General features: G+C 46.1%; 2 protein-coding genes across 3 annotated transcripts; both read left to right on the top strand.

Annotated features, from left to right (window-relative positions):
• The first annotated feature begins 486 nt into the window (after positions 1-486).
• LOC115572592 (C2 calcium-dependent domain-containing protein 4C) lies at positions 487-3,705 on the top strand. Of its 2 annotated transcripts, none has more exons than XM_030402836.1 (3): positions 487-909; positions 1,559-2,316; positions 2,647-3,705. In XM_030402836.1, the coding sequence occupies exons 2-3, from the start codon at positions 1,585-1,587 to the stop codon at positions 3,196-3,198; spliced, it is 1,284 nt and encodes a 427-aa protein (XP_030258696.1). In that variant the 5' UTR covers positions 487-909; positions 1,559-1,584; the 3' UTR covers positions 3,199-3,705. The 2 variants fall into 2 exon arrangements, with proteins under 2 accessions (XP_030258696.1, XP_030258695.1); XM_030402835.1 differs by having other exon boundaries at positions 488-909; positions 1,554-2,316.
• A 3,537-nt stretch (positions 3,706-7,242) lies between these two features.
• fem1a (fem-1 homolog a) lies at positions 7,243-11,095 on the top strand. Its single transcript, XM_030402834.1, has one exon. The coding sequence runs from the start codon at positions 7,580-7,582 to the stop codon at positions 9,431-9,433; it is 1,854 nt and encodes a 617-aa protein (XP_030258694.1). The 5' UTR covers positions 7,243-7,579; the 3' UTR covers positions 9,434-11,095.
• The last annotated feature ends 2,662 nt before the right edge of the window (positions 11,096-13,757 follow it).

Here is a 13,757-nt window from a genome sequence, read left to right as displayed (position 1 = left end):
TTCACTGCAGATCTCTGTCAGAGTTTTGGGTAAAGACACCAGCAGAGCGTCTGTAGGAGGGACACATCCCAGCAATACATCAAAGTCAGCGGCGCAGCCAGGAGAAGATTTATGGACATTTATCGCCAGGATGTAAGAAACTATCAGAAAATGTGCTGGAGGCAAGTGTAGGGACCTGACAACAGGCTCCTTCTAAAACCTCCAGCTGTGATGATTTATAGGCTCGTCTGACGCAGCACTAAAAAGTTTTTAAAGCAAAAAAAAAAAAAAAATCAATGTAATAAAACTTCTGTTACTCTGTCTTGGTTTGTTTTACTTATTTGACCATCGATGCACACAGTCATCTCAACTTTCTCCAGGCTAAACTGAGTGGAGCCGGTGGATGTAAACACAACATGCTGCCACTCCACATCATCACCAGATTCCCAACAGGAAGTCCAATTAAGGCGCATGTATGAGAGGCAGAGAGGAACTGTGTGGCAACAATGCATGAGGGGATGGAGCTCACGTGTAGGCTCAGTGAAATCCCTGTGTCACTCTCTTTAAGAAAAATCAATGAGGTGTGTGATAATGTGCAACACTTTGCGGCTGATGAGGCAACAGCCTTTAAATTAGACTGCCCCCACCCCCACCCCCACCCGCAGGGAAGCGTTTTTATGGCAAATATCATGGGAGGCTTCCACAACCTTCTCATTGGCTCAGAAGTCGGAGACCCCCGTCATATAAAGCGGGAGTACCTCGTGTAGCAGCCTTTAACCGCTGGCAGGCGTTTTGGATCACGCTTGGACTGGAGCTGAACGGGAAAATACCTTTTTACGCACGGAGCGCTTGGAGAGGCTGCGGACAAGAGCGCGCCGGCGGTCCATCTTTTCGAAGGAAAAAAGGGAAAAAGAGTTGCACGACCAACAGGTTTGTTTATGTTTGGTGTTAACATGTGCACTTAATGGGGTTTTGTTCGGGGCGGAAAAGTTATTTAGACTCGCCTTTCCTCGTGTTTTAAATGATTTGAGCGCGTAATGACAACTCCAACGACTTTTTATTTATTTTCCCTGTTTTATTTTGAAGAAAAACGCAGCAGTTTGATTTGTTGAAGATGCTGAGTTTGTGTGAGGTGATACTAATCTCAGTAGTGCTCGTTTAAAGAGGAGAATTAGGCTATAAGATATGTATATAATTATATATATGTATATATATATGTGTGTGTATATATATATATATATAGAGAGAGAGAGAGAGAAAGAGAGAGAGAGAGAAAAAAAAATTAGTTTTCAATTTTTTTGCACAATGATTTCACATTTAATTTGAAAATCTATTTCCAGACAGTCTTTTAATGTTTGAATTGTGTGAGAATGTGTCCTTCTTGGCTTGCAGCCTTCATTCCTCCACTAATTGGTTCAAGAGATTTGGTTTCCTCTGTGGATAACAGTGACACACACAGAGTCCAAGTTCTAATTATTTTGTTATTCAGGGAAAATGTTTAGTAAATCTCAACAAAGAGATGCGATTCTGTTCATATGTGTGTTTGTTTGCTCTCTCCTCCTCCCTGTGATCAGAGAAGCTGTGAGCTGAGGCGTCTGAGTGGGCATGTGGCTCCTGGAGAAGCTCCGTAGCAGTGGGACACAATCCCAGCCCCCACAGACAACAGAGGCCATTCCCGTCTCTGTTTACGCCAACGTCCTCACTCCGGACAAGATCCCAGATTTCTTCATCCCCCCGAAACTGATCTGCTGCCCGCCAGAGGAGTCCCTCACCCCTGAGCCTCAGCACTGCTCCAGGCTGCGCCCCTCCTCCTCTGACCACGCCATCTGCAGCCAGAGCCCCAGAGCACGGAGCAGCAAGAACCCCTGCAGCCCTCGCCTCTTCTCCCGCATGGTGGGCGACGCCCGCAACCTCCAGAAGTCGGCCAACCGTCACATCATCCAGATAGAGAGCGCCGACGAGCCGGCATCTGTGGACAGGGTCAGCTCTGATGTCAACACCAACGCAGACCCTCAGTCACAGACTGCAATGTCTCTGCCCTACGTCCCCAAGGCTCAGACCTCCTACGGGTTCTCCACCCTGGTGGAGTCTCCCCACACCCGACGCAAGGAGAGCCTCTTCCACAGCGACCCCAACAGCCCTTATACCTCACCCAACTCCCAGAGGCGCTCCCAGGGGGGGACTCTGCTGGCTCCAGCGGACCCCAACCCCTACCGGTACTTCAGCGGCGGAGAGAGCGACACCTGCTCGTCAGCAGACTCATCCCCGTTTAACTCCCCTCTCCTGTCCCGCTCTGCGTCCCTCCTACGCTCCATCACACAGCAGACGCAGGCCAAGGTGACAGCTGTTTCTTACTTTAACCGTCGACTGCTTTGATAATCGATTAATCGTCTCAAGGAAAAAAAGTCCAAAGTCTCTGATTCCAGCCTCTCAGCTGTCAATGTTTCCTGGTTTCTTTACACTGTGACGGTAAACACAATATCTTTGGATGAAACAAGACATTTGAGGAAGTCACTCTCGGAAAAGAACCAAACATCCAATCGATTAATCGAGAGAATGATCAACAGATTAATACCATAATTAAATAATTGTTAGTTGCTGTTGATGACGCTGAGGGTTTTTCTTCTTCCTGTGTGTTCACCCGTTGCCTTTTCTCTCTCCCTGAAGGTGACTCGTGCCAAGCGCACCCTGGCACGCCACAGCTCTCTCTCCACTGACGACTGCAGCTCAGCAGACAACAGCCCCAACATGCAGCGCCGCCGCAACCGCTGCCCCCTGTCCCCGGCCTTCAGAGGATGTAAAAGCGGCGGCTCGCGGGGCGCGGCGGCAGACGTCCTGCAGCGCGAGCACACCGTCAACCTCCACAAGGGGGGGACACTGAGGCTGAGCACTCACTACGACCCGGAGGCGGCCCGGCTGAGGGTGCGCGTGCTGGCGGCCGAGGCCCTTTACGACAGGCAGACGGATCTTAAGAGCATCAACTGCTGCGTGGCGCTCTACCTGAAACCGGGCAAGCAGCAGAAACAGAGGAGCACCATCATCAAGAACAGCAGGAACCCGGTGTTCAACGAGGACTTCTTTTTTGACGCGCTGCCCAAGGCGCAGGTGAAGAGTCTGGCCATGAAGATAAAGGTAGTGAACAAAGGGACCAGTCTGAGGAGAGACGTGCTTCTAGGCGAGAGGGAGGTGCTGCTCAGCGAGCTGCTCGCGGGCCTCTAGGGAGGCGCTGTCAAGACCCGGGTGAAAACAAGCAGCTCCACGTCTCCGGGGGGGGGGGGGGGGGGGCCCTTTTTTTCTTCTCTGGCCACCTTTTCTATCGCGCTCCACAGATGTGACGAAGACTGGGCAGGTGAAAGCGTGCCGATCACGTTGATGACGAGGGGAGCTGCTCCTCGCACGAACCAGAATAAAGAAGCGCTCCAGCATACGGAAGCGAACCGTTATGTACATGCTTACCAGTGTATTAGCAACGTGAACAGTGGCGCTGTCGTGCCTAAGTATTGAGGTGTTTTCCTTCCGATGTGGCTCAGTGTCATGTCAGCCGCAGTGATGACGCAGTGATAGTACATGTGGATTTTTTGCACGTTCCTGTGGTCCTCTGTGTACTGAAGAATTGATATATTTGGGGATTAGGCTGTAATGTGCCCCTGGATGTACTGTTAATATGACTGTTGTTACATGTGGTGACATGTGAACACGTGAATAAAAAAAAAAACGTTGAACTCACTCGTGCTTTTTTTTCTATTTCAGCCCGCAGCTTTGTCTCTGTGATTGTCTTCTAATAATTCCTCAGGATCAAGCACGAGCCCGAGGAAATGATCACTCCCCCCCCGTCCCCCCCAGCCGCCTTCCAGCGTTCCAGATTTTGTAAACAGCTCGGAGGCCGGGCCCCCGGGAGGCAGGCGCAGGCTGGGTGTCATTTGCGAAGGCTTTTAAATCCGGAATCTCTGCGCACGATATTGTCTTCGTGTGCAGCCGAACTCCCTGTTTAATTTCGAAGGCATGTTTACTACACGGCCTGTCCTCCGGAGGGGTTTCAAATTGATATTAAAGGCAGCGTGAGGTTTAATCACGACTCTCATGAATCAAGAACCCTCCTGCCCATCTGCACAGTGAGGAGGAAACATCTTTATTTATGTGTTCAATATTTGGGTTGCGGCACGAAGTCACGTCTGTGCTGAGGGAGTACAACACGTCCCTGCGGTCCATAATGCATCTGTCATGCACACAGTGGTTGCTGTACTGAGGAGCATCATCCAAATGTGGATGTGATGCGCCCTCTACTGGCGGAACGCTAGAACGACACCTCTCAATCCTTGAGAAATACTGAATTATGAAAAGCTAATTTAATTGACTTGTGACCTGCCCTCACACACAGTGGGACAGACGCTCCGATGACCCCGAAAAAGGAAAGAAAAACACATTTCATTTTTTAAAAAAAAACACTCTCAGGCTGATCTGCAGCCGGCTCCATTCACTTATAAAAGAAACATTCATCTGTGAGCTTTAAGAACTGTTAATTACTACAGTCTCGAGAGCAGAGAGATAAAACTGGCAAAGAGAAATTAAGTATATTTGCCTCCGCAGACTTTGGGTAATGCAATTTATGGGAAAGAGACAAAATAAGGTAATAAACTCTGCATGGAGTGAAGCATTAAGTGTTTCTAAACCTTTTTTTTAATTCCACTGATACAGAAGTCTTTAAAAAAGACATTTCTCATTCAGCGTCGTACTGTAAGTAATGGGATCCTACTTGAAAACACATATTTCGTGCCCAAGTTAAAACAGTTTTGGTTATTTCACAATAAAATACTCTCTGCTCTTCTTCGGGGTTTATAAAGTGGCTGGGACTCATTTACAAAAACCTGATGACAGATTGTGTTGATTATAGACTTGAAAGAGGCCAAACAGCAGCAATTTATCATGAGATACCTCGAGCTCGTTCCTGCGACGTTTGATGCTTTTAGAAGAATCTCAGCCGTCAGGGCAGCTCGCTTGGTGACATTAAGAGAGGTGACGGAGAGACTTTGCGGAGGTCAGTCTCCAAATGCTACCCAGGCACTTTAAAATTGAATAATTTACATTTACATGAATAATCATTCATTTTAAGTAACAATTACTTCTGCTGTTTGACGAGAAACGCAGGCAGGGACTATCACACAGCCTGTCTGCCAACAACATTATCATTCTGGCACAGTCGTCTGACGTGTCCTGAATTTCCTTGTAAACTACTCAAAGTTTTAGTGTTTTAAAAGTAACTTTGGTGCATTCTCGAAAAAAAAATAAAAATAACAGACAATGTGTTGACGTGTTTGTTCGATTATGATTTTTGTTTTCCTTTTTCCGTCTTTCGGTTTAATGACGAAGAAGTGAAAATTCAGATCTCTGTGATTGTTGCCGAGCCGAAGGTGTCATGTCATTACACCAACACTCAAATCCCCCCAGATTTCAACTAGTATTCATTTTTTAGATCGTATCCTAATCCTACTTCACAGCTCAACTCTCATCAGCAGCTGCAGAGTCCTGCATGCCACACTGCATTCATGAATATGAAAGTAGCTGGATGATTTTTCAAAGAGTGGAAAGATCAAAAATACATCCAAGTTCCAATAAATGTTGTGTTTTGTACGACTTTACAGTTTGTACGTCAACATCCGAGTCCCCTCTCTGGTCTTTGGTGTTGTTTGTTTGCAAAGGACACCTTTGTTATTTCTTTGTAAGGGAATCATTTAAATCCACTGTTGAATGCTGAAGCTGGGGCCTTCATTCAGCTCTTGAACAGTTTGGTCGTCTGGCCTTTCTTCTTCTTCTTCTTCTTCTTCTTCTTCTTCTTCTTCTTCTTCTTCTTCTTCTTGTCTCGAGCATCTCAGTTATGGATGTCAGATGGCTCTGCTGCTGCTCGTCGTCTTTGTTGGTGACTGCTGCAGAGCCCTTGTCCTTTCTGGCCATCAGCGCTTCCTCCTTTCGCTGACAGACTTTTGAATCGTCACTGTCCAACTTATTAAAAAGCTTTTCTTCAGCTGTCACTGCGCCTTTTACCACATGGCGCTGATTCAGTGGCATCCTCTGTTGTGGAAGTCTCTGAAACATCTGGGCTGTGTGCAGCCTCTGATGCTGTGATGCCAGATGTTGGATCAATAACCTGCTCAGTGTGTTCAGCAGGTTCTGGAGCTGGTCTCCTCGTGTCCAGCAACCCCCTCGAAGTAGTTAAACAGCTTCCTGATACCTTCAGTGACCAGATCACCCAAAACGATGTTGTGCAGTCGAAAAAAGTGTGTGTGAACTGTTCTGCAAGTGCAAACAGGATGGTGGCAAATTAATTATTTTGTTATTGCAAACACTTCTGTATGGACGGGTTTCATCACACGGGCAATTGATTCAACTAAACTACTTTGTGTGGTGCATTTATGTACTGTTAGAAATGTTGTGGCCACAAATAGGTTGAAATATACAGCAGGGTGTATAATAAGCCTTTAATTAGAAACAAGATCATAATGATTAAATATTAAGCAAATTAAAAAAGTCGTAGTAAGTCAGGATTCATTTGTTTTTTGTAATTTTTCATTTTTTTTTTTTGACGTGTTCATCTGTTAAGATGTTTGGTCTGCAGAGACCTATCAATATTAGTTAATTTGTTATTTGTTCATGAGTTGTTCCTTTTTTTTCATTCACATTAATGAAGCCCTGATATTCAGAACACTGGTCCATATAAATCAGACTTTTGACTGCAAAAATGAGTGTGACAAGATGCCCTGCTCCCCCCAACTCAATGTAAATGTTTATATCAACATATATTCTTTACAACATGAAAAAAAAAAAGTAAAAAGAAGAAAACAGCTGCTCCATTTAAATGGTAATTTGATTCCCAACACTGTGGATACATAAAAACTGTGTATTAATTATATATGTTGTTACTTTAAATTTGATTAAACACAAATATGTATATATATATATATATATATATATATATATATATATATATATATATATATATACACACACACACACACATATATATACATATATATATATATATATATATATATATATATATATATATATATATATATATATATATATCTTTTTTTTTAATCTTTGAAGTCATATTTTTATTCTGTTGCTGGACAAACTAGGACAGTGACGTGTATCTTCTTCTATATCTGTTATCAGTTGAAAGTATCGTGTTTCTGGGGGTGTGTTCGGTTTGTGAGCCGGGAATCAGCTGGCACTGCCCGTCGACGTGAGTTGGTGCGAACAACCGTAACAAACGAACCCATCAGCTGGTAGACCCTTTAACTGCCGAAGTGCATCACGGGGAATGTCGTTCTGTAAGGCAGAAAAATCCCTCCACCTCCGGGAACAAGGAATTCCGTCAGAACTACGTCACCCACAATGCCTCGCTGTCATCGTAAACACAGACCTGTCAAACAACACAAACGCCATCTTGACAGCACCCTCAAAATGGCAGAAAGATGTGAGCTAGAAACCGAGTCCGAACTAAGATTCCTGCCCGGTGCTGTTTAAAAACAGACTCGACAGTTGGTCCAGAACCGAGTGGTAATGGGGTTGGTGTCCAGCGCGGCAGCTCAGAGCCTGTAAAATGGACATAACCACGGCGGTTTTCAACGCGGCCAGAGATGGTAAGCTGAAACTTATCCAGAAGTTGCTGAGCAACAAAACTCCGGAGGAGCTGGAGGCTCTGGCCGAGGAGAAGACCCAGGGAGGCACGCCTCTGCTGATAGCCTCCAGGTACGGACATTTAGAGGTGGTGGATTACCTCCTCGAACATTGTAAAGCGAATGTCGAACTCGGGGGGGCGGTTAACTTTGACGGCGAGACCATCGAGGGGGCTCCGCCGCTGTGGGCGGCGTCGGCGGCCGGTCACCTCCCCGTGGTGAAGACGCTGCTCAAACACGGTGCCTCAGTCAACAACGCAACGCTAACTAACTCAACGCCGCTCCGAGCTGCCTGCTTTGACGGCCACCTGGAGATCGTCCGCTACCTGGTGGAGCACAGCGCCGACATGGAGGTCGCCAACCGCCACGGCCACACCTGCCTCATGATCTCCTGTTACAAGGGCCACAAGGAGATCGCCAAGTTCCTCCTGGACCGCGGTGCTGATGTCAACCGCAAGAGCGTGAAAGGAAACACCGCCCTCCACGACTGTGCTGAGTCAGGCAGCCTGGACATCATGAAGATGCTGCTCAAGTGCAACGCTCGCATGGAGAGGGATGGATACGGGATGACTCCGCTGCTCGCTGCAAGTGTAACGGGTCACACCAACATCGTGGAGTACCTCGCCCACCAGCCCCGCACCTCCAGAGAGGAACGCATCGATGCGCTTGAACTCCTCGGGGCGACTTTTGTGGACAAAAAGCGGGATCTCCTGGGGGCGATGAGGTACTGGAGAAGGGCCATGGAGCTGAGGCAGCCAGGGGACAAAACCGGATCGCTGGCCAAGCCTCCACCCGGTCCCCCTATCCCTGCCTACGGCTGTGCACAGGAGGTGAACACTGCAGAGGAGCTGGAGGCTCTGATCACAGACCCGGATGAAATGAGGATGCAGGCCTTGTTAGTTAGAGAGCGCATCCTGGGGCCGTCCCACCCAGACACCTCTTATTACATCCGCTACAGGGGAGCTGTGTATGCTGACTCGGGCAACTTTGAGCGCTGCATCAGCCTTTGGAAATATGCTTTAGACATGCAGCAGAGCAACCTGGACCCCCTCAGTCCCATGACAGCCTCCAGTTTCTTGTCCTTTGCAGAGCTCTTCTCTTTTGTTCTCCAAGACCGGGCCAAGGGCACCTTGTCGACGCGCATCACCTTCCACGACCTGATGACTGTGCTGGGGAAAAGTGTGAGGGAGGTGGAGAGAGCGGTGGCGCAGAGGGACAACCCACCGGAAGCTCCTCAGTTCACCAAAGCCCTCTCCATCATCCTGCACCTCATCTTCCTGCTGGAGAAGCTGGAGTGCAGCCCCGAGCAGGAGCACCAGAAGAAGCACACAGTGTACCGCCTGCTGAAGCTCAACCCTCGAGGGCGCAGCGGCTTCACCCCTCTCCACATGGCCGTAGACAAGGAAACCACGTCAGTGGGCCGCTACCCCGTGGGCCGCTTCCCCTCCCAGGCGGTGGCAGCTCTGCTCCTAGAGTGCGGCGCCGACGTCGACTCGCGCGACTGCGAGAACAACACTCCGCTGCACATCGCTGCTAACAACGGCTGTCCGGAGATTATGGCGCTACTTATGAAGGCCGGGGCTCACTTTGACGCTAAAAACGCGCAGAGGAAGACGGCCTACGAGCTGCTGGACGAGCAGAGCAGCGGACACCCGGCCCTCTACCCGCTCAACTACGTCACCCTTCAGTGCCTGGCGGCGCGTGCAATAGAAAAGCACAGACTGCCCTACAGGGGACTGATCTCTGAGGAGATGGAGGCTTTCATTGAGCTGCACTGACTTCCACTTCTGTCCCATGAAGAGACCCCCCCTGCACTACTCTTCCTGTTGACCCCCATACCTTTAGTACGACCTGCCACAGACGTCCCTCTCCACGCCATTCTCCTTCATCACTGTCTCCTTTTTGACATCCGCTTCGCTCCTGTCAGACCAAACCATAGTAATATACATCCAGCCACGGGGTTATAAATCTCTGGCTGATATCTGGTCAGTCATTGCTCGACTTCTAACAAGAAGTCACATAGACTTTCAAAGTGATTGTTGGTTCCTACTGCTGTTTAAAGCTGGGTGAAACTTCCAACTTAATGTAGGCTTTAATGCATCCCCCCCCCCCTTTTTGTCCCAGTTAAAAGGAGACTTATGATACGATGGTGCTTGTGTGTGTGTGTTTGGCGGTGGCCGGACTGTACGGAAGATGGGTTTTAGCATTACTGATAGGAAGCACCTGAACAAACTAGCCAGAAAAAGAAAAAAAAAAACATGCATGGAAATGAAGAGTGAATATTGTAGCTCACTTGCAAATTCATTCAGAAAAAGGATGTGTTTGAACAAACTTTGCTCGCTGGCAGTTTTTCCCTTTGCCCGGTTCTGCCTGTTCACACGAGACCATTCTCTATACGGGAAGGTGTTGATTTTACTGTGCCAAATGTCAGCCATCCAGCCATGTTCTGTTACAGACTGTTAACTGGTGGCAGGAAATGAAAAAAGCAACTAACTTAACTTTAATTATAAGGCGAGGTGATAACCTACAGGTGATACAGGTGATACAGGTGATACGTGAAGCTTCCAGTTCCAGAAGATATTTGATATTTTCAGACTGTGACTGTGATTTGACCGCTTTATAACAATGAGGATGAGGATCCTCTCAAGGTGTCCTCATGTGAAAAGAGCAGGTGCCATTGTTTGGCTAACACTCCCCCAGTTCTCCACACATACGTTTTCTAACCTATGCAGTTTATGATATTCCAATTAGAGGCCATGAATTCACTACATGAACATATTTTTCACGGGATTATTCTTTTCCATTTCACATGCTAATCCTAACCGGATGTTGACCCGCTGATCGGCGGCTGCTTCACTGACAATGAATTGGCATCTCGAGAATGTTTTCTTAAGATACCTGCCTATGTCCAAATGAATCGTTTCAGACTGGAGCTCAAAGTGTGCCTACATACCTCTTCTTCTGTGTCATGTCAACAAAACCAGAGATGCCTAATTCGCTGTCAGAGAGGCAGTATCAGAAACAGAACATTTTGTGATGATAACAGAGCTCGAGCCCTCCGGTTAGTCTCCATCAGAAAAGTCTGTTCAAGATCATGTGTCAATTCTGTTTTTGGAGTGGATTTTCCCTTTAACCTCGGATGCAGCTCACAGAAATGGAAACGGACGGCTCCATTCCTGCATCTTAGTCTTATTTTTAAATGGTCTCTCTTTTGTTCATCTTGTGTCATCATGAATGTTTTATTTGTTTGTCTGTGCGAAGCACCACCAAGTCGACTGCACACTGAGAGGCTCTAAATCCGAAATAGACAAACTTACATTCAGGCTATCTGAACAGTCGCTGCCTTTCTCTTTCTCAACTGATTCGTTTAACTGATGATGATAACTCGAGAACAGAAGCGTGTTGGGGATACTTGAATAAAATTCAGTGTCGCAACATAACCTGTGTGGAAAAGCTTTCTTTGAAACTTGTTGTTTTAAATACGGAAACCGATCATTAAGCATCCAAAGACTGGTGATTGATTACCTCCCTCTCCATGCTCTGATTTGCTTGCGGGTTCTTTATCTCAAGTGCCGTTTGCAGTTGCATTAAGAGCATCGTCATACATAATTAGATGGACTTTAATGCTCGGGATAGCAGCACATTAAAAGCTCTACAATCCCATCCGGGCAGCCAGATCCATAAAATTGTCTGATTTAGAAAGTGGTAGACGAACTGTTTTACATTGTGTGATATCAGAAGAAAATTAAAAAGCAATCAGTGCCCGTTTATAATCAGCTCTTTATACCAAACATGTGCTCTCCGCCGCTCCCGTCACATGAACCTGAGGACACTGAAATAATGCATAACAGAAACTTGATCTTTCTGAGTCCTGCACTCTTCGAGTATAAATAGAGCGCAATTAACGTCACTGCTGCGGGGCAGCGGTAGAGACAGGGCACTTACCCTGCTAATTTTAGGGATCTTTTGCCCTAGCTTCAACTCTGAAAATGGGAATACTGTAATGCTATACAGTCGGGCAGGTCGCAGTGTGACTGGCGGAGACAGTACACAGACAACAGAGACGGCATTATTCTGACAGGAAACAGAAACAGTCTGAGCTCGTTTATTTGAAAGATTAGCCAGGCTGAAATATATAAACGATCTGCTTTCGATACTGTGAATGTGACAGGTGTCACGTCGATACAGTCAGCAGAGGAACACCAGCTGGGTGAAGAGGGGTTCAAGTCCCCCGGACAAAATGCAACCCCCCCCCCTTCTGTTAAATGAGATCATAGATCCGAGGGATCGCTTTAGCTGACCTGACCTCTGACCTTTCTGTAGAAGGTGTCTGGTGATGTGGTAACCATTATGTTTAGCCTCAATATATTGACAATGAAAGCTCGACCTATGATGTGGAGAGGTCAAAGGCAGCTCCAGGGACAAAGAGGAAATGTCTCCCGCACCGCCTGTCGGCAAAGACCAATAAGAAGTACATCCTCCGAATTATAAAGATATTCTTTGTGCTAAAGTCATCTTGTTTTTTGTGTCATAAAGTTAAAATAATTTTTGGAATCCTTTTTTTTTCCCCCTGCCAGAGACACAATGACACACCTGATCCTGTACTCAAAAAACCCCTTTGTGTTCATCTTTTTTTAAGCGAATGCACCATCACATAATAGCGAGCTCCCACTAGATGTCAGCAGCAACAAAGAAAATCAATCAGAGCGGCAGCCTTTGTCCCCTCAAGACCACGCTAAGGACTCAAAAACTGTAGCTTCCAATTACCATCACAAGTGGTGGCAGTTGGTTAATTTTGCTGTCAAGCGGTCTCTTTGTCGAGGGAGCGAGGGAGAGAGAATGAGTTGTTCGGAGTGACTTTTTTTTTTTTTTTTTTTTTTAACCGAGCCATTAGTCCAGGCCGGGGATTCATTTGTAATGCATCAAGGATGGACAAAAATACAGGAAGGGCCAGAGTTGCTGACGCCGTGTATAGAGCCGAGCTGAGCGTCGGTCAGCAAAGACACAAGATGGCAAGAAGGAAAAAGCCTCGTTCACACAGTCCCGAAGCGTCACGCCAGCCTCCAACGCCACAGCCCCCGACACCTCACACTCTGCCCTCGTGGCGGCTGTTTGTCACACTGTGTGACCTAAATAAGACCAAATCGTATGAAACAAAGGCCTGTGTCGCATGCGAATGTGTTTTTTTTAGAATCAGGGGAGATTTACATGTAATTTTTACATTTTTTTTTCTATTAAAATAATGGATTGATTGATTACCGGCATAATTAGTGGGTGGACGTGAGCATGAATTGTAATTGTACCGGAATGGGATCTTCCCGTAGTGTACAATTCATAATGGGTGACATCTGCACATAAGAAAAGGTCAGTCTTCCCCGGTATTTTACACTTTGTTCGTATTGTGTAGTAAAGGTCAGGTATGGATAATTGGTACCCTGTTGTCCTCGGTTGGAGAGTTTGCCATCCGCTATTTCCTTCCTTGTCATTTTCTCTTTCTAAAAGCCCAAATTTGTATCAAGGATCTGCCCATAATGTGACAAATGAGTAATGTGTTATTGTTAAAATCAGGGCTGCACAATTAATCAAAATGTGTGACAAAACAGCATCATAAAGAAGTTATGACAGAGGCCCCAACACATCAAATCATCATGATTTTATCTTTTACTTCTTGTTCCTTAAACAAAATTCACACATTCCATAGTTTAGTGAATAAACGCCTCTGCACTCTTTTCTGTAACTATGTGAAATTACTGGATTATAGACATGTGAATACATAAAGAACATAAAATCCCCCCCAAAAAAATACAAATACTAAACATTTTTGGAGAATTTGTTGTAAACTAATTGCTATCTAGCTCATCCATGACCATTTATCCACATAATTATCCATTTTCGGCTTTAAATCATTTGGGATTTGGGTTTTTTTTTTCAGTTAAAATAAAAATTGTGATGTCAAAATGATGTCAGAATATCTGATTAGACTTTTTTTAAACGTACTATTATCATTAAATTTAATGGACATGCTTAAAAAATACGCCTGTTTCACATTTTGAAAGGTGGAAAAATTTCAAAAGGTGGAATATGAAAAATGATTATTGGTTT

Source organism: Sparus aurata, chromosome 21, assembly GCF_900880675.1.
Source record: "Sparus aurata chromosome 21, fSpaAur1.1, whole genome shotgun sequence".
In the NCBI taxonomy this organism is placed as follows: Eukaryota; Metazoa; Chordata; class Actinopteri; order Spariformes; family Sparidae; genus Sparus; species Sparus aurata.
Note: the sequence above shows the minus strand (reverse complement) of the source record. Positions and strands in the feature narration are given on the sequence as shown.